Below are 18,905 nucleotides of genomic sequence, written 5' to 3' on the forward strand. Positions count from 1 at the left end.
CCTCCATATTTATTTATAATGAAGCATAACAAAGTATAATAACAGGTGTCAAATAAAATAGCAAAAGTATGAGAGACTATCTAGAACTAAACATATAGGATCAAACTTCCATACCAAACTCACACATAATTAGTATCCCAAGGTCCCTACATTTTCACTTTTAAACAGTTTTTTTCTTTAAAAAGTAAGTTTTCTAGGCCTAAAGCTTGCAAAGGTAGGCTTTACCATCTACAGACAATGTCTGTTGAAACTTTAGAAGCTACAATTTACATGCACTTGACTTTAAAGTCCTTCTTGGATGGGCAAGGCTCCCTGACTAGCAGATGTAAAATAAGTTATTTTTAATGAAGCAAGTTTGCTTTATTTGCATATATGCAAGTTGTAGAATGCAGCTTTCTTGGCACATGATCCAGTTTTCCACAGGAACATTTCCCCCCCTCAAACAATGGAGTCCATACAAACCTCCTGGTGAGGATGGCACACTGGGTTTCAACAATACCACTTAGCCCTCCAAGCAATGCATGTGTGTGAAGATCACTATAAAAGCTCTCCAACACGAAAGTGTTCCTCTACTAAAAAAAGAGACTTCCTATATACACTAGGAAGTTTATATGCATTTTATACCAATCTAGGCTTTCCTTTGTGAAGCCCAATTGATATGGTTCAGCTGAGGGTGTGTAAACATGGGAAGGAGGAACCACCAGCCCAAAGACCAGACCTGGCTCCTTCCAAATACAGTCGTACCTTGGTTCTCGAACAGTTTAGTACTCGTACGTTTTGTCTCCCAAATGCCACAAACCTGGAAGTGTTCCAGTTTGTGAACGTTTTTTGGAATCTGAACATCTGACACAGCTTCCACTTGACTACAGGAAGCTCCTGCAGCCAATTGGAAGCTGCGTCTTGGTTTTCGAACGGTTTTGGGAGTCAAACGGACTCCCGTGATGGATTAAGTTTGAGAACCAAGGTACCATTGTATTTTTTGGGGCCTGAGGCGGCTTCAGTACATGGTTCTTGAAGGGTTTGCTACAAGTCCACCACAAAAAATTAGCTACCCCTAGTACAGATTGATCTCTGTTAGATATCCTTTGAGATACCCACTAGCCTTCTACTGAGCTACAATTCCCAAGGTTTTCAGGAAAGAACTCTTAAACCACTTTAAATATGTAGCATAGATATACACCTGAGACCACAGGGAGGTGGGGAGAAACTTCTCTAGCAACATGGCTCCTTCTTCTTCTGTGATGGTCACCCACAGTAAGAACCCAGACAAGAAGCGCATCCACAGGCCAGCTGTCATTAAGAAGCCGCGCAGAACACCAAGCCCGAGGGATGACATTAAACGCTTCCTATTGTGGGGATTTCAATCTACCATTGCGGTTTTGGGAGGAGAGCGGCAGCGCTGCCTGCACAGGCCCTGCTGCTCTGCCCGGACTAGTGCATGAACGGCATGGAAATGAGCGCCAGTGTCAAGTGGTGATCAGACTTAGAGTGTCTACTAACCAAACACTCAGGGTTGTCTCCATCTAAGCCACACACAGCTGAAATCAATGGACTTGACTAACTTAAGCCCATTGGTTTCAACAGGTCTGCTCCAAGTAGGACTTAGCTGGGAACAATCCTAGATCTGAGATTTCCCCCTTCAGGTCAACCTGCAGGGGTAGCTGGGAAACAAAGGGTTACCCCCATATGGCATGCACGGTGTGCAACAGTTAAGAGAGGAACCGGGATGCCCAAGCAAGTGAGATGAGATGGGCTCTACGTAGCTGGGGGTGTTTGCCAGTGCTTACCCTCTTTGCTGGCAGGTTGCGCGGCCTCATCCCAGTCGCTGGGGGTCTGCCTCTCCTCCAACGCCACTGGCTCCTTCAGGAAGAACTCCCGCCGGCGGTTCCGATTCTCCAGGCTCGCCATGCGGGTGAACTTCTTCCTTGAAAGGCGCAGGTACTTCTGGTTCTTGCTTTGCTTCCGAAGCGGGAAGGGCAAGACAGTCGCTCCACTCTTCTCGGGCAGCTCGGTCTGCCCTCCCTTGGCTAGGCTGTTTCCTCCTCCCCCAAACCGCCGTGACAGAGAAAAGCAGAGTTTCTCTTTCCCTTTGTGTGCGCTTCGCAGGTCCATGCTATACAGCCTCTGCAAATGGAGGGGGGGGGAAATCACAATTCTGCCCCTATATTTCTATGAACACCTGTAGCCATAGAACCATAACATCCTTGAAGAACTAGCTCAATATGCTCTTCACCTTATGATATATGTGTACACACACACACACACACACACACACAAACATAATAATAATTATTATTTACACGGAAGCAAAAAAACTGTAATGAGAATGATCAACAGAAGCGGAACACATTAAGCATTGCTTTGAACACACGATAGTGTGCAATGCAACTTTCTGATGGGAAAGATTAAGCCAAACTAGAGATCTCTAGGGTAACTTTGCCTGAAAATGTCTACGCAGCGATTCTTACATTTTAAGGAAGAGTATTTTGTTTTAATCATAGCTTCAAGATTTGGAGCTGGTGAGCTGTGTTCAGAACTATGATTTGACAATAATTGCACTGATTGTTTTGGCCTTGGTGGTTGGGGATGAACTTTGTGTTTTTTCTTGTTATGTTTGCTTCTTTTCTTTTTCCGTCAGCCGCTTTGAGCAACCCCTTTGTGGAGGGACAAGCAGGGCATATATTTTCAAAATAAATGTAGAAGTACTTAAGAATATATATATGCATGTAGTGGATAGCTGAGTCTGTACAGCAATGCTGGGGCTTAGGAATGGACAGTGTAATTCAACAAACTTGGGCCCTTACCTGCAGCAAGAGACGTTTTGGTTTGGGGCCTCTCTTCCTGTAACCTGAGGCGCGATCTTTCTCTTCCCTGAGGAGACAGAAGATACCTAGCAATTCCATTTGTTAACACAGCAAGAGCACCAACAAGGCCGCTTGTTGATCCAGGTTATTTAAGGCATATCACAGAGCTGTTGCTTGTGCAAATACAAATCGTAGTGGAGAAGGGGGAGACTTTCATTTGGCTTGGTTGGTAGTTGGAGCTGTTCTTTCCCACCCACAACCTAATTCAGCAATGCTTAACCGAGTCGATACCTACCTGCTATACAAGCAGCAACTGGGATCGACAGTTCAGTGCATGCAAGCACACAAGAATACACAAAACCCTACGTGATGGATATCACAGTCTGAAGCTGGTTTCACCATTAAGCATAGTTTTGTGGTTCACACACAATGGGAAGCTCTGGTTAACTGCCTTGATTTGTTGCGGGTTCAAAGGGTGGGAGTGAATGGCAGAAATGACATAGCTTGTGCATATCCTGCTTTAGCAAGTCAGGATTTTCAGCTTAGTGTTATGTGCTAATGCAACCAATGGTAATTCCCATTGGGCTAAGTAAGATACTGATATTTTAGACCCTAACTACACATTATGGGAAGACACATGGCTGCTTCTGGCATACATGGGTTGGTGGCACATATTTATTTTCCTAGTAACATGCAGTCCAGGCAGCTAGGAATATTGTCATTTGTCTTATTGGGCAGGTGAAGAGACTGCAGCATATTCTGGGAACTCTTCACACTGGGGTGCTCTCAGGTAATTGAGCCATAGTACAGAAGCCTCAGTTCAGCTGGGTGCCTGCTCTTTAGGTTAGAATAAAGAGCTTGATTATTAGCAATCCTTGCCTTGATAGGGGAAGAGAGAAACTCTCGAGGCAACCTGACCATGCTAGATCTCTTTGATGCAAAGCCTCTTGTTTTAACCTCTCCCCAAAATAAAAAGGAAATATTCTTACTTCTCTTCATAAGCCATCACCAGGCGAGGGTCAAGAATGTGATCCTCTGGCTCCCATGTGCTGTATCTAAGAGGAAAAACGTCAAGAGAAAACCATAAAATGGTTTCTGGTCAAGTAGGGTGTCGCTAGCACTGTCAAAGTTCTAGCACTTTCCCCCTTATCAACTGGAGACTACAATCCACTCAACAGCTGAAAAATCAAGTATTTGAATTTCCCACCCAAGGGTTCTGCCAATAAATTCTTGAAATAAAATTTATACCATACCCTGCTCCTTCCGTACATGGAATGGATCAAATAAGTGACCATCCTTCTTTGAAAAAAGGGGATCATAAACTCTCTGTTCTCAGTCTTAAATCTGCCTGTTGCAGCCAACAGAAAACCGGATTCCCACAAAACGTCTCCTATGCAGAACCCTGTGAATTTCACCAGCTTATTCTTTCAATGGCAGGATCTTACTAGGCTACTAGATTTGGAGACGCTACAGTGTTTCTTGCCTGCGTCGTTAATAACTTTAGAGCTGGGAAGTATGATTCATTAAAGCTTTTTTTAAAAAAAAAAAGAATTCAGAAACTGATCTCTGAACACATGGTACTTTAGAAGTATTTTTACCCTTCCTGTCAATCAACTACGGTTCCAGAAGGTGGCATAAAACTTAAAAACCAACACAAAATACAATACAAAGCCACCCAGCAGGGAATAGGAACAAATTCCAACCAGGAAATCGGGGGGGGGGGGAATCCTCCAAAAAAGCATCATCATAGGCTTCAAGCAGGCAGGGAGATGGCAGGGGAAAGAGAGAGAATGAATGAAAGAAAAAACAAACACTGTAACCACATTTCCTGTGGTGGATGCATACATAGAATGGTCCTCTGAAGATGATTTAAATGCCCAGGTAGACATATGTGGGATAAGGCCATCCTTAAGATACCCTAACCCATATTGCTTTCATGGCAATTAAAAAATACTGTATTTTTTGCTCTATAAGACTCACTTTTTCCCTCCTAAAAAGTAAGGGGAAATGTGTGTGCGTCATGGAGCGAATGCAAGCTGCGCAGCTATCCCAGAAGTCAGAAAAGCAAGAGGGATTGCTGCTTTCACTGCACAGCGATCCCTCTTGCAGTTCTGGCTTCTGAGATTGAGAATATTTTTTTTCTTGTTTTCCTCCTCCAAAAACTAGGTGCGTCTTGTGGTCTGGTGCGTCTTATAGAGCAAAAAATACGGTAAATAAATCAAAGCTAGTCTGTTGAATTGTGCTCAAACTATAAGACATTACAGTTTCTATGAAGACACTACAGATTCTACAGTGTACTTCAAGTTACTCACCACCATCAACTTCTTAGCAATGTATTCTGGACCAGTGGATGCTTCCAAACATAGCAGCTCCATGTACAGTACATTACTGTAATCTAGCCTGAATGCCATCAGAGAATTACGCTAGCGCTCTCTCTCTGTATATATATATTTATATATAGTACAGCAATGCTAATAGATGTTTATGGCTCACTATGATGTGCAGAAGCAGGCCAATGTGGTTGCAAAAGGAGAGGATGTTGCAGATGTTGATGGCATCAAGGTGAAGTTAAGTTTTTAACACATTAGGGAGGTGAAAAATCTTCAGTAGTAAAAGTTATTTTGAAAACAGTTAGAGAAGAGCTGCTGTTTATGCCACAGGTATAATTTCTTCTAAACGATACACAAAATGTGTTAAAAAAACAAAGGTAAGAGAGGGAAGAGGTGGGGAATGTGTTAATAGCTGCTAAAGTGCTTATAGCAAATAATTCGAGGTAGCTTTGGTAACTTGGTCACCCCATGTTATCTTGTAAGCCAGCAGCAGTTTTATGACTGCACTGTGGAAAGGAAAAAAGTCTATGCAGAGATGTATGATGAAATGGCAGCTATTGATATTTCTTTTGGTATGAAAAACATTCTGCAAACAGGGTTTATGCTTTAAAGAAAAACTGTATATATAATATACACAGACAGGGTAGCAGTCAATTAAGTTTGACTCCGAAAGTAGACCTATGGAAATTAATGGACTTAACTTGGACATGTCCATTAATTTCAGTTGGGTCTACTTGAGTAGAACTTAGTTGAATCCCACCCATAGAGACACAGTTGCAGCACCTACACGTCAAGGTAAGCCATAAATCATTTCTCACAAGCCAACTGCACACAGCTGCTCCTCCCTGCTTGAACAGGGGAGAAACAAAGCATGATCCCTTGTTCAAACCTGGCACTAAGCCATGGATCGTGGCTCATTTCTCTCCAGGACAAGCAGGTTAGAGCACAGCAGGCATATTTGGAACAAGCCACAGTTTATGGTGTGCGCTGATGCACAAACCAGGTCAGTGGGATTGCAACAGAAGATAATGTAGGTTTTCTCCACGTTTACTTTTCTAAAATAATAATGAGATTATCTTTCTGCAGCAGTAAATAAATAAATGCAAAAAACCTTCCATTCTGGTGACCTGTCAAAGAGGAAGGATTAGAAGATGAACCTCAGAGGCAGTGTAGGATCAGGACCTGAGAGAATCTCAGCTTTAATCCTAACTCAGGAATTGACTTTCTGGGGACCCTTAGGCAAATTCCCATCTCTCCAAGTTATCACAGCTTTCCCTTGCCAAGCTGAAAGGCAGGGTATAAATATTTTTTTAAATAAATGAATTGCTCAGCCTTGATTTCTCCTGCAATGTGAAATGGAAAAAACCCAGCAGCTGACTCCCACATGCCTGCCTTACAGCAGGCTTTCTTTCTTTCTTTTTTTTTACCTGCCCTGAGGCTTTAGGGAATGAGGTGTGATGTTAAATAAGTCAATACATTTACTTCAGAAGATGTCTCTCACATCCAGCTCTCAGGGGAAGGGCAAGGTTATAAATAGCTTACATCCTCAGCTTCGTTTTCATTAATTCTTATTCAGTCCTCATCATTACCCAAGCTCTACCTCCCAGTAAGAGCTCTTCCTCTGCCCCTGCCATCTTCCTTCCAGCCTGAGGTACGACCAAAAAAAGTTACCAAACCAGAAAAATAAAAACGCGAGCTGAGCAAATGTTGTGCTTGCTTTCTACCTCCTTGCTGCACAGAATTTTGCCATTTGTTTTAAGCTGCTGGGGGGGGGGGGAGAGGCTAAGGATTTCTTACAGAAGGCAGCAGAGCTGGCAAGCGTTTGGGGTTGGGGGGAGAGAAGAAGAGTAACAGATAGCGAATGTATTAGATCTTTTTAAAAATGTCCTATGGGTGTTGCCCATTCCTCTGCAGTTTAGCTTCTTGCTTGACTGCAGTGAGAAAACACTGCATACAGTATAGAAAAACATTGCAGCTCGGCACACGTAGACACACACACTCTCTCTCTCTCACACACACACAGAGAGAGAGGCCAGACTGCAGCAGAACTGCAGACCACGCATTCTGGAAAATACAAGTCACATGATTGCCTTCCTCCTCCCTCCCCCCCCCCTTCAAACCCAAGTTGTAAACAAGCTTGCAGCTGACTCAGAGCCATAACCCTTCAAATCCCTGGCTCTGAGCTCCTATGGGTGGGGCATGCAGGCCATTTTTTTTATTATTAAAAAATTGTTTGGGAAAGGCATCCAGAAAATCAGGAGGAAAGGAAGAGAGCATGAGCAGGGAAAAGACTGGGGAGGAGAGAGGCCAAACAGTTTGAAGCATCACCATTTGCCTGCTTTCTTCAAGCCACAATGGAAGAACTGGCACAAAACCGGGAAGGGTTATGGAGTAAGATGGAACGCAGACACACAGAGATATTATGCAGGTATCAAAAGTTGAGAAAAGATGAACAGGAATGTGTTAGGATGAACGGATGCAGAGAGATGGGGGGGGTGCTGTACATTGCTTGTGGTTTACAACATATCCAGTGGCAATCAAAAAAATGAACATAAAATATTTGTAGCTGTATTTTAAGCACAGCTCTGACCTTCATGTTCTTAAAATAAATTATTGGTCAATCTTCAGAATGGTTTGTTCATTTATTAGTGGATCTAAGAAGCCCTTCTTTTTTCAGTCCTAGGAAAAGCTATGAGCTCATCATATCCTTATTTTAGCGTTTGTTTCACTATGGAGCTTGAGGGTGGGGGGAGAGAGAGCAGTGGAAGACTGCTGTGTGGAACTTAAAGAGTGCCACTGAAAAATAGTGGAAAATCACCATGGATTAGGAAACAGCAATAGTACACTCCTCTCTCTCCTTAAATATGATGTGACTAACGAATAAATCCAGCCAAACTCTAATTTGAAGCCATCTTGGGGGAAGTGTTTAGCTAATGAGCTTGACAACACCATGTTGTCAGCAGCAGCACACATTGTTAATATGGAAGACAGAACGTATGGTCAGGACACAACTCTCTTCCTGGTCCAAAAAGGAATTATTATTTTTTGCTGTGGCTACACAGAGAGCTCAGAGCGAGCAGGAAGGTGGATACCCTCTGCTCTGTTTTTGCAGAGTGGCTATATTCTTGCAAGTTATTAAATTGCAACTGCTGGATTGCATCTGACATGAACAGGCACTTAGCCCCTTCTCAGTTATGTCATTAAAACGGGGTGGGGGTGGGGCTGTGACCCTCTGGGTGCTGCTGAACTACAACTTCCACCATCACTGGCCATGCTGGGAGCAAACAACATCTTGGAGGGCTTCAGTTCCCACATACCCCTGCATTAAAATATGCAAGATACTACTCTGCCCGCACTATAATCCCACATGGGTAGAAGAAAGCAGATGCCTCCCTATTGCAATGCAGTTTCCTCTGGGGAGGCATTAACTAGCAATAAACACCAGGCATCAAACTTGCAGCTGTTTAAGCGATATCTCGGTGGAAACGCCTCTGAAAGCAATAACGAGTCGCAGGTACTGCCTCATTCAAAAGGAGGGGTGAGGGGAGCATTATGCAGCCAAATGTATGTTAATACCTCACTGGAAGTTTATTGACAGGTATCCACAAACCCACTCAGGGGCAAATGCACCCAGCCCTCTCTGGACAGCAGCACTGTAAAGATATATTGCAGTATTTTGCAGCTATAACGAGGAGCCTTATTTTCACTGCAGTTTTCGATCAGGTGAAAAAGCAGCGCTCCTTCTCATCTTCATACTGCCCCCCATATGAGAGGTGACTGTGCCCCTCTCCCGAGTCCTCTGTATGCACTAGAGAATGCTGCAGAGAAGGGGACATTGCTACCGACCACAAATAATGGCTTGGTGCTAAGCCAACATTTGTGGACCCCTGTTTACTGTTCTGCCGTTACTCTGCTGGAGTTGGAGCAAACACAACGTATTTCTTCATTCCTTAGATCTGCATCCCGTGCTCTCTAAAAAGACTTAAAGAGCAACTATTTCCTTGGGACTACTCCTGTGGTTTCTTTTCTTTAAAGAAGACTTAAGTTCAAGGTATCTTTAGGGTTCCATAGGAAAAGGAGCCACCTGCTAATGAACTAACTGTTTCCATCACCAGTCCAAGGATACATATGAAGAAAATGTTTAAGAAATTAGAACTCTTGGTTAAATAGGGCCAGGAAGGGAAGTAAGGAAAGAATGGTGTTCCTTTTGGAAGTGGGGTCAACAAGAAACAAAACACAGAGGACAGATAATTAACACAAATGCAGCTTTACAAATATACCCCAGCACTTACTTGGGGGGCCATCCTTTCCATTTCACAAGATATTCCACTTTACCCTATGGGAGGAAAGGAGAGACAAAAGCAAAAGCAAAATCAATAACCGAAAAAAGTAAAGTAAATTGGGTTGGCAGGATGTGAACCATAATAAACCCCTTCACAAATTTCAACTGTCCAATTCCTCACATTGGAAATTTAAGCATCTCCTCACTGAGCTACATCCCTAGGTAGGTTTGCCATGCAGACCTAAGCAATGGCCCTTTTTCAAGAGGGTCTTCTTCCAGAACGATCAGCTAGAAAGCATATACAGAGACCCAACAGAAAGACGAATCAAAGCATATACACGCAATTAAGAAGGAATGCTTAAGAAGTGGAAAGAAAAATATCCTTTTTAAAGAAATTCTGAAGGATCCTGCTGCATTGCTTGCTCGATACCTGTCTGCCTTGCTCTTCTCATTCCCTCTCCTACGAAACACCTCTCTTGGCATGCAAGCTCTCTACTTACAGCATTCTGTAATATGATGGATCACATGTCATCTTCTAGATGGTCTATAATCTTATAAAAATGAATGGAAATGGAGCATGTGGCTGGGCTACAGGAATGGTTCTCAATGTCTCAGGCAGACCTATCCAGGTAGCTGCTAGGGGAGGTATCATTTCCCACTCCACCCTGTTTACACATCCTCATTGACCCACAATAAAGGATGCCAGCCTACCTGTCAATTTAATACAGAAGGTTTTGTTCCTCTACTGCATGATCAGCAAGCCAACCCTAAAGTGATGGTTTCATTTCCTACCATACGTGGATGGGTAAGGAAGGCAGGGGGAATAAATACCGAACAATCAGCAGCGTTCAGAGATTATAGGCGCGCTGAGCTAGTATGATGTGATACGGTTCTTTTTGGCCCTGTGACAGTTGTTTCCAAAGTGCATAACTCATCCCCTCTAGGAAAGACTGTGAAGATGCATAAGACCAGAAGGACAAAAAAATGGAGGGGGGACCCACCACCTATGATTATCATAAATTTTAAGTATGATGCTATTTCCATTTCCAGAATGGGTTGCCTTAACTTGTAAAAGTCAAGGGAAGGTTCCTAACCCTCTGGTGTGAAATTATACATGTAGGGATAACAGCGCAATCTTAACCATGTCTGCTCAGAAGTAAGTTCTTCTGAATTTAATGGGGCTTACTCCCAAGTAAGTAATATTAGGACTGCACCCCAAGTCACCCAAATGTCAAGATGTTCACTGTCTCTTAATGTCCAAGTTGTTGAGCAAGCCCTTCATGCAGAGAGATGGGTGGTGGTCATATTTTCCACTGCAAAACAATGGGCTGGCGGCCCCTAAGAAATTAATAGCACAGAGACCCCCAAAAGGCAGATAAAGCATACAGTGAATTGCTCACTTGAAATGAATGGCCTAAACAAAAAGGCAAAGCTCTGACAAGAACACCATCAAGTCCATGCAATAACACTCAAATGTTCCAGCGCCCATCTCAAGTTTCAATCATGCCTTTGGTGCCAACCGCCATATATTTAAAGCTGGCAGGGCTTCCAGGAGACCCAACCTGTTTCTCTTTCCCACAGGAGTGGAAATGAGGGAAGTGGAGGAAATGGTTCAAACTGGGGAGTAGGGGCTTTGAGAATGCGACACCCGCTAACTAACGGGTATGTTGGATGTTTCTCCTCCAGGAGAACTCCTCCTACTGCAACACCTCCACTTTACTCTGGGGCCAAGTAAGGTTCCAAAGTGAGCCTAAGGATGTGCAATCTAAACGCACACTTGCCGCTGACCTGGGAGTAAGCCTTGTTGAAGTCAATGGCATTTACTTCCCAGTAGAAACAGGCAGAGCAACACTGCGCGAAGTCATGCCCCCTGTGTTCACCCTCCAGCAAGGGTCCCAAGCGGTGGAAACCATTCATGCCAATCACCACGACTGCCACACAACCTCGCCTGGAGCATGACAGCCAACCCATGCCCATGCCTTCAGGGGAGGGAGAGTGACAAGGGCTTCACTGCCGCCCCCTGGCGGCGGGATAACGAGACGCTCCGCCGCCACGCCCCCCTTACTCGCACCGTGGCATGCGTATGAGATGTGGGGCGTGGGGGTGGGAAGCATACGATGCCGAGCTGTTACTTACAGCACCATCACTCCGAGAGGCGAGGAGGAGCCGCTTTGACCCCTGCCTAGGAGTCAGTCACCTAGATGAGGCTTAGAAATAGAAATCAAAGCGGGGCCCGCGTGCCTCCCTCCTACCTATTTGACCGCTGTTTGCAGCCGGAGTAGTGGGGCGGGGGGGGGGAGAGAGCACGAGTGGGGAAGACGCCAGCAGAACCCACCTTCCTTATGCGCTTCTTCCTGATGCTTTCCACCGCAAACACCTGCTCCCCGATAGCGGAAAGCTCCATACAGGGAGAAGACGGCGAGGAGGAGGAAGCGAAGGCGGCTGCTCGCGGATTCAGCGCTGCGTGGCGCGGGCTCCTGATTTTGCTGCTGTTGCTGCAGCTCTCGCGCTTACTTACTCCACACTCACACGCGCGGCGGGGCGGGGGGGGAGAGGGAGGGAGAGAGATAGAGACGCACGCACACCCCTCGCGCGCTCCGGCACGCCGCCTCTAACGTTCCATTTTAGAACCTGCGCAACATTTTCCCAGGCGCGCGCGCTAGGAAGAGCAGCGCCCCCGCCCTCCTTTTCTCGCGAGCGCCGGCTGTCAGCGAGGCACCGAGCGCACGGGAGGAGAGCAGCCGCGCCAGCCTCAGACCTGATTGAGCGGCGGCTCCTCCTCCTCTTCGCGCACAACAAGTAACCTGCCCGAGCGCGCGAGATAAGTCCCAGCTCCTTGGCGCCCGGGCCTTTATTTAAGGCGCCCGCGCGAGCGAGCTGCTCCTTTCTGACGCATCCTCCCTGCAGGCAGGGAAAAGAAGGGCCGAGCAAAAAATAATAATGCATATGTTAAAGATGGGGCGATACATACCGGGGGTGGAGTGGGGGAGAGAGGGGAAGACTCGCGCGCACCGGTGCTTAAAGCTGGCGGCGCGCCTGGGAACCCTGGAGAGCAATAGCATTCTTATGCAGTACGCGCACCCGTGGCGGAGGCTGCGATCCTCTGCGCTTACCTGGGCGCGAGCTGCGGGGGAAAGAGGCCGTAGCTTAGCGGTAGAGAGTTTGCTTTATACGCAGCGGGTCGCAGGTTCCAATCCATGGCATCTCCGAGGCAGAACGGAGACGGATCCTGGAGGGAACCGCGCAGCTAAGTCAATACTGAGTTCAGTTGTATGGACCAGTGGACTGACTCGCTGTAAGCAGCTGCCTAAGTTTCTGCCCCACCGCTTGACTCTGTGGGGCTGACTTCTCTGAGCAAGCATGCGTAGGATCGCGTCGCACAAGCAAAAGCGGCACCCGGGAGGGTCCTAGGGTTACTCGGGCACAATCGCCCCCGGTTTGTGTCCGCCCCAGTCGTCGTTGCTCCTAACACCATCCTGCATCAGGGGATTTTCCTGTATAGAAGAGGGAACGCGAACCCTATTTAGGCCCCTTAGTCGCGTTCCCGCCAGGAGTATTTTTCGAGCAGAGTTTTTCAGCATGGCTAGTTCTATAAAATTAATCTCAATGAGGGCTTCGTCGCGCAGCAGACATGAGCTGCAAAGATTTGGCATCCTGTCGTAGATCGGGTTGTGCTCTTACTGACCCTAATTCCAAGTAGCATTATCTTTCCCTGCCTCAGTTTTCTGCTTCCTTGACATCTGTCACGCATCGCTTATTATATTATTATTATTATTATTATTATTATTATTATTATTAAGCTACGTTGCAGACAGGCATTCAACAGGTGGTGTATTTCACTAACAGAATAACATTTCTCGACACAAAAGTGTCCGTTATCTCACACGCGAATTTCATTATTCCCATTTGCAAGGTTCTCCGAGCAGTGAGGGTGGAAAACATCAAGCATTCGTAGGTAGGCTCTGGACAATTGTTGTCAAAAGCCCGCCTATAAAAGTTCCGTTTGGAGGAGTGTGCGTTTAGAAAAGGAATAAGCCCCCCAGTACCGCTCCCATGTGCTTTTTATAAAGTCGGAACTTTCTTTTTAAGCATATCCCTATACAACGTTCCTATTGGCTCATTTCTACCCAGGAACTTCCTTCCTTTGGCTTCATTGGCCCATAGCTATGCTTGTTTTCTTTCCGTTCCCTATAATTGGTCGACGTCGGTTAATTATTTCTCTTTTAATCGTGAAATCATCGCGGCCTTCGGGCCTGTCTCCGGGATTTCCGTGTGCTTGGTATTCTTAGACTCGCGAGCGGCGAACAATGAGAATTTGCATTTGAGCTGTTTTTCTAACAGGATTATTACCACATGGTAAGCAAAGGAGTTAGCAGCAAAGTCGGGTTTTTTAAAGAAAAAATATTGGATGTGTGAATGAAAGTATAGTACACACACACACACACACACACACACACACACGTTGCTGTCACTCAGAATTGTATTGGCTTTATGTTGGTTTTCTCTCTCTCTTTGATTGATTCTGCACAATTAAGGTGGCTAGTTATGCAGTGCCAACGGAGAAAAATCTACTTCATCAGATGCATGACATTTTATCCTGAGTTACAGGCCAATATATGTACTCATGTGATATTTCGTGTTTATGTGTATACACACAAATATGCCATAAATAGATTAGGCTCTAAGGTGCCACACACACACTTGTTCATCTGGGATTTTCTTTAGCCCAAAGGTCACATTTCCTCCTGGGGAACCTTGGGACATACCAGTGGTGAGCAGGACCAGAGGCAAGGTGGGTGGGGCTAGAAGCAAAAGTGGGTGGAGCAACAGGAGCGTCTCTTCACTTTTTTCCTGTACACAAACATCTCTACCATATCTCCTGCTCAGCAAGAGGCATTAACGTGTTTCAAGGAAACATCCCGCCCAGGCAAAAGCAGTCAAGGAGGACTAACACAGATCTGGACCAAAGGGCTGTGGCCTGGGGAGGGGCTTAAAGTCCCAGCGGTCTGATATAGAAGTCTGGAGGGCCACATCTGGCGCCCTGTAGGGCCTAAGTTTCCCTATTCCCCAGAATAGCACAGCTACTGCTCTGTGAATTTATATGTACAGATGCAAATTTAGAAATGGTTAATGGAATGGATCAGACAGCCCTTCAAACAGAGGGTGCTTTCAAAGAGAGGGCTGCCCACTGCAAGCTAGGGCACACGGCCACCCTAACCACAATGGGAGGGAGCAACACGGGGGGGGGGGGCGGGGCGGGAATCCAGCTGGCCCACTCTTGCAGTGCAGCCGTCTGAGCTCTTGCTGTATGGTGGCTGTAGGAAAATCTAATAATGGGAAGTTGAAGGCATCTTGTACTATTGTGCTGGTGCATTTGGATAGAACGAGATTCAGATTGTTGCAAAGCCACTGTGCAAGCAGATCAGCCGACTCAAGCAATGTGGCACTGTGCCATGGCAGGTAGGCTGAGGCAAAGGAACCAAAGCCCAAGAAAAAGCAAGGCTATGGTCTCATATAAAGGCAAGCATGATGCATACGGTCGATGAAAACTTCAGCTTTAGGTCCCCTTTATATGTGTGTGTAAAATCTTTTTCTTTTCCTTTTGAGAAGCAAACTCTACACATGCTCAGGAGAACTCAGCCTGAGCTGCCAGAATTTTTGTAACACATGGCAATTCCAGCCCTGACATCTACTCAGCAGATCAGTTTGAGCGCAATGCAACATAGGATGCAGAGGGTGCCCACCTTCGCCCAGGTGTCCAGTTGCAGCCACCTTCAGAATAGAAAACAGCTCCTGGAGAACGCAGCGAGTCTTTGTGAAGACCTGTAGCTTTGCAGAGCCCCAAGAAATGGCCTTGCTATGTTGTTGTTGTTGTTTAGTCATTTAGTTGTGTCCGACTCTTCATGACCCCATGGACCAGAGCACGCCGGGCACTCCTGCCTCCCGCAGTTTGGTCAAACTCATGCTGGTAGCTTCGAGAACACTGTCCAACCATCTCGTCCTCTGTCGTCCCCTTCTCCTTGTGCCCTCTATCTTTCCCAACATCAGGGTCTTTTCCAGGGAGTCTTCTCTTCTCATGAGGTGGCCAAAGTACTGGAGTCTCAGCTTCACGATCTGTCCTTCCAGTGAGCACTCATAGGTTTGATCTTCTTGCAGTCCATGGGACTCTCAAGAGTCTCCTCCAGCACCATAATTCAAAAGTATCAATTCTTCGGCGATCAGCCTTCTTTATGGTCCAGCTCTCACTTCCATACATCACTACTGGGAAAAGCATAGCTTTTACTATACGGACCTTTGTTGGCAAGGTGATGTCTCTGCTTTTTAAGATGCTGTCTAGGTTTGTCATTGCTTTTCTCCCAAGAAGCAGGCGTATTTTAATTTCGTGGCTGCTGTCACCATCTGCAGTGATCATGGAGCCCAAGAAAGTAAAATCTCTCACACAAAAGCTGCCATTATTTCCTTAATGTCGCAATAGCTGGCATCTGTTCAGGGCTGATCTCCAGAAGCCATTAGCAGCGAACAACTGCAACGTCCTTGACTGTCCAAGCTTCTGAGCAAAGCCTGTGGATTCCCGAGCTGGCAGCAGATGGCACCCTCTACACTCACAATGAATGTGTGCTTGTCTTGGGAGGGAACATGATTCCCTCTCCACTTCGGAGCGGTGATGACTTCATGCATGGCCGCCCATAATGATATAAATTGCTTCCCATCATGTGGAGAACTTATATACTTGTGCTACTTGCTGCTAGGGGAGGCTCAGTAGGTTGCAAAGTACATGCTTTTGCCTGCAGAAGATCCTAGGTTCAATTCCTGTTAACTGTTTAAAGGATCAGGTAGCACAGCCTTCATCAACCTGGTGCCTTCCAGCAGTTTTGCACCACAACTCCCATCAGCCATTGACAGCACTGCGCCTCAGTCAAAATACTGGGTTTTTTTTGGTTTGTTTTTAATCCCTCTACAGGCATCAATTCATTTACCAGTGTCAGGATGTTTGTTTTATCATTAACACACAGTCACTGAAATTACTTTTACATTTAATGTAATTATCATAGTCTGTATTCCTTGCGTTGCATATCCCTCTGACTTCATGGCTAACATTTCCCCATCCTTCCCAGGTGCATTTCATGACATTAATCCCCAAACTACAGGAATATAATTTTAAAATAGACAAACATTTGTACAGCATGTATCTCTGATGTTTTCACTGAGACTATACGTTACAGTGTTCAGCTCTGCATTATTGCTGTTTGACTTTAATTTTGCATCATTAATGACACAGACGTGAGACAGTTCCTGCCCAGAGGGTTTAGTTAGTATTTAAATTGGATTGACAGCTTCTACCAAAGATAGTCCTTGCTTTACAAAAAGCTCTGGCAGGCTGCATCCTGTCCTCTGCTTGTTACCCTTTAAAGTGTCGTTTGCACAGGATCATCAGGGAGAGGGGGTTTTGCAGTCGGGTTCCCTTCCTCATTGCAAAGGGTAGGCCCAGTTAACCTCCTTCAGAATGATTCTCATCCATCAACTCATTGAGCCTGCAGAGGGAGGCCTTCAAAGAAGGAGCCCACAGCACACCTGCCTGCCGCAGGGGGCCTCACACTTCCTGGGCTGGTCACTGTCGGAGACACATTACAGGGTCAAATGAAGCATAGGGCTGATGGGGATTGGCAGGCTCTGGTGCTCCCAAAATTCCATTGCGAGGAGGAGCTGCTCCCAGCTGCTACTCAGGTTGGACAGGATGGGCACAGGAGGGCACAGCAAGTGGCTCCCATCAGGCATGGCCAGGAGAGAGGAGGGATACTTGGAGGAATAAACAACCAAGAGTTCTGCAGCACCTTGAAAACAAAAAAAAGGACTGTTGTGAAAAAACGTCTATTGACTTGTGTCTCCGTCATCAGATGCATCCTCAGAGGGGGTTACATGGGAGGCAGTATTCCTTCTTTTTCTTTCTTTAGAGGAAGCAGTTAGAAACAGGCTGAACCCTGATGTTGACCCCCTGATGGGGAACATTCCTAGCCTCACCTGGAGATTGCCAAGGATTGAACCTAGCCAAAGGAGATGTTCAACCATTGTGCTATGGCCTTTTCACCTATTCGGGTAGCTCCTATAGCTTTAATAGTTTAGAAAGTGGCATTTTGAAATGTGCTGATTTTCCAAGTTGGCATCTGTCTGCTTCGAGAGACAGTGGAGTGCACCTCTGGGGATGAAGTCAAACTGCTGTGTTATCAGTATTGGAAGTGACCACCCTGACGGGGCCAGTGGGTATTGAGGTCCTGGGCTGCCCAGATGACAAGACCCTCCACCCTCAGTCTTGCTAATGTGGTCAAAAGGAAAGTAGAGCAATACATTTGGTACCAACGTGGCTGCAGGAGTTGCTGGAAGGAGGCCTACAAGGCGCCATCCAACAGTCTGAGGGACTCCACCTTTGTGTAGGGTTTACTCCTTAGCCTTTTCTTCTCCCCCAAGATATGCTGCAAGGCAGTGGAAGTTTTCCTTCTCCTAGATAGAATAACTTCCCAGGTTGATGAGCCCCATCCCTCTACAGCTCGTGCAGAAACCACCTTATTGATCGTTGGACCCACTATTAGTCTGGTTTGCTCAATCCGACGGATCTTGTCTTCACATGCAGAGGCAATCCCTAAATCACAGAGAGTTTGAGACCCATTGGCTACCTCACCTGGTTTAGCCAGCCAGTCGAAGTCATTTCCTGGGCTGTGGCTGCTGTCACATGCTGACGGCTTCTAGGAGCCACAAGTGAGTGCTGAGTGCATGGTGAGGACCAAAGGTAGACAAACTACCCCAGAAGGTGTACAACCTGTCCCCTACCAGAGGTACTCCTACTCCCCACACACCCCATACACCCAAGTACTGTGTCAAAAAAAGCTCCATTTGCTGAAGTTTCTCTAACCTATGGGATGTACAGGAAGGTACAGGATAACTGTAATGCTGAAAGATTATCCATCTCCACCATAAGAAAGGAAGAAAAGCCCCAGTGAATCAGGCCAAAGGCCCAGAAAATTCAGCATCCTGTTCTTACAGTGGCTTGAGGGATGCCTGCAAACAGGACCTAAGTTCAAATTGAGATTGATTTTTTTTCTGTATCTATTTCAACACTCCCAAAATTTGAGAGCCACTGATGGTGTGGTGATCTGTTTTGAAACAACCCCACTGAAGAAGATAACAGTGGTTACTCAAACCTCATTGCTGATTGTGAAGGGACTCCCATGACAGTTTGAGCTTCAGGGTCCCCAAAATGTAGTTTCACTACTGCTTGTTCCTGGTCCTGTGCCTTCATTTCTGATACGGTGGCTTCTAGGCACAGAACAACATGTAGGTAGAAAAGGTGTGTTCATGGCTCAGCATGCACCCAGATGGTTATCCAAGTGCCATTTTAGGAAGCCACTCAACAGTTTCAAAAGTGAGTTGGCAGTGGCGTGATAAATAAGGTTGGACTATCCATATAAATACTTCCACACACAGTCAGCTGCAACA

At 45.9% G+C, this 18,905-nt stretch overlaps 1 protein-coding gene across 1 annotated transcript in view; it reads right to left on the bottom strand.

Annotated features, from left to right (window-relative positions):
• Positions 1-12,167, bottom strand: part of CBX7 (chromobox 7) — a 24,548-nt gene extending 12,381 nt beyond the window's left edge. Inside the window, exons 1-5 of the mRNA XM_081024145.1 lie at positions 11,752-12,167; positions 9,427-9,470; positions 3,794-3,859; positions 2,805-2,871; positions 1,788-2,124 (exon numbers count right to left, since the gene is read on the bottom strand). Of these exons, the coding sequence (XP_080880271.1) occupies positions 1,788-2,124; positions 2,805-2,871; positions 3,794-3,859; positions 9,427-9,470; positions 11,752-11,820 (583 nt within the window). The 5' untranslated portion in view covers positions 11,821-12,167. The remainder of the gene's footprint in view (positions 1-1,787; positions 2,125-2,804; positions 2,872-3,793; positions 3,860-9,426; positions 9,471-11,751) is intronic.
• Between the last annotated feature and the right edge of the window lie 6,738 nt (positions 12,168-18,905).

Source organism: Podarcis pityusensis (assembly GCF_964106645.2).
Source record: "Podarcis pityusensis genome assembly, chromosome: 10".
Classification (NCBI taxonomy): domain Eukaryota; kingdom Metazoa; phylum Chordata; class Lepidosauria; order Squamata; family Lacertidae; genus Podarcis; species Podarcis pityusensis.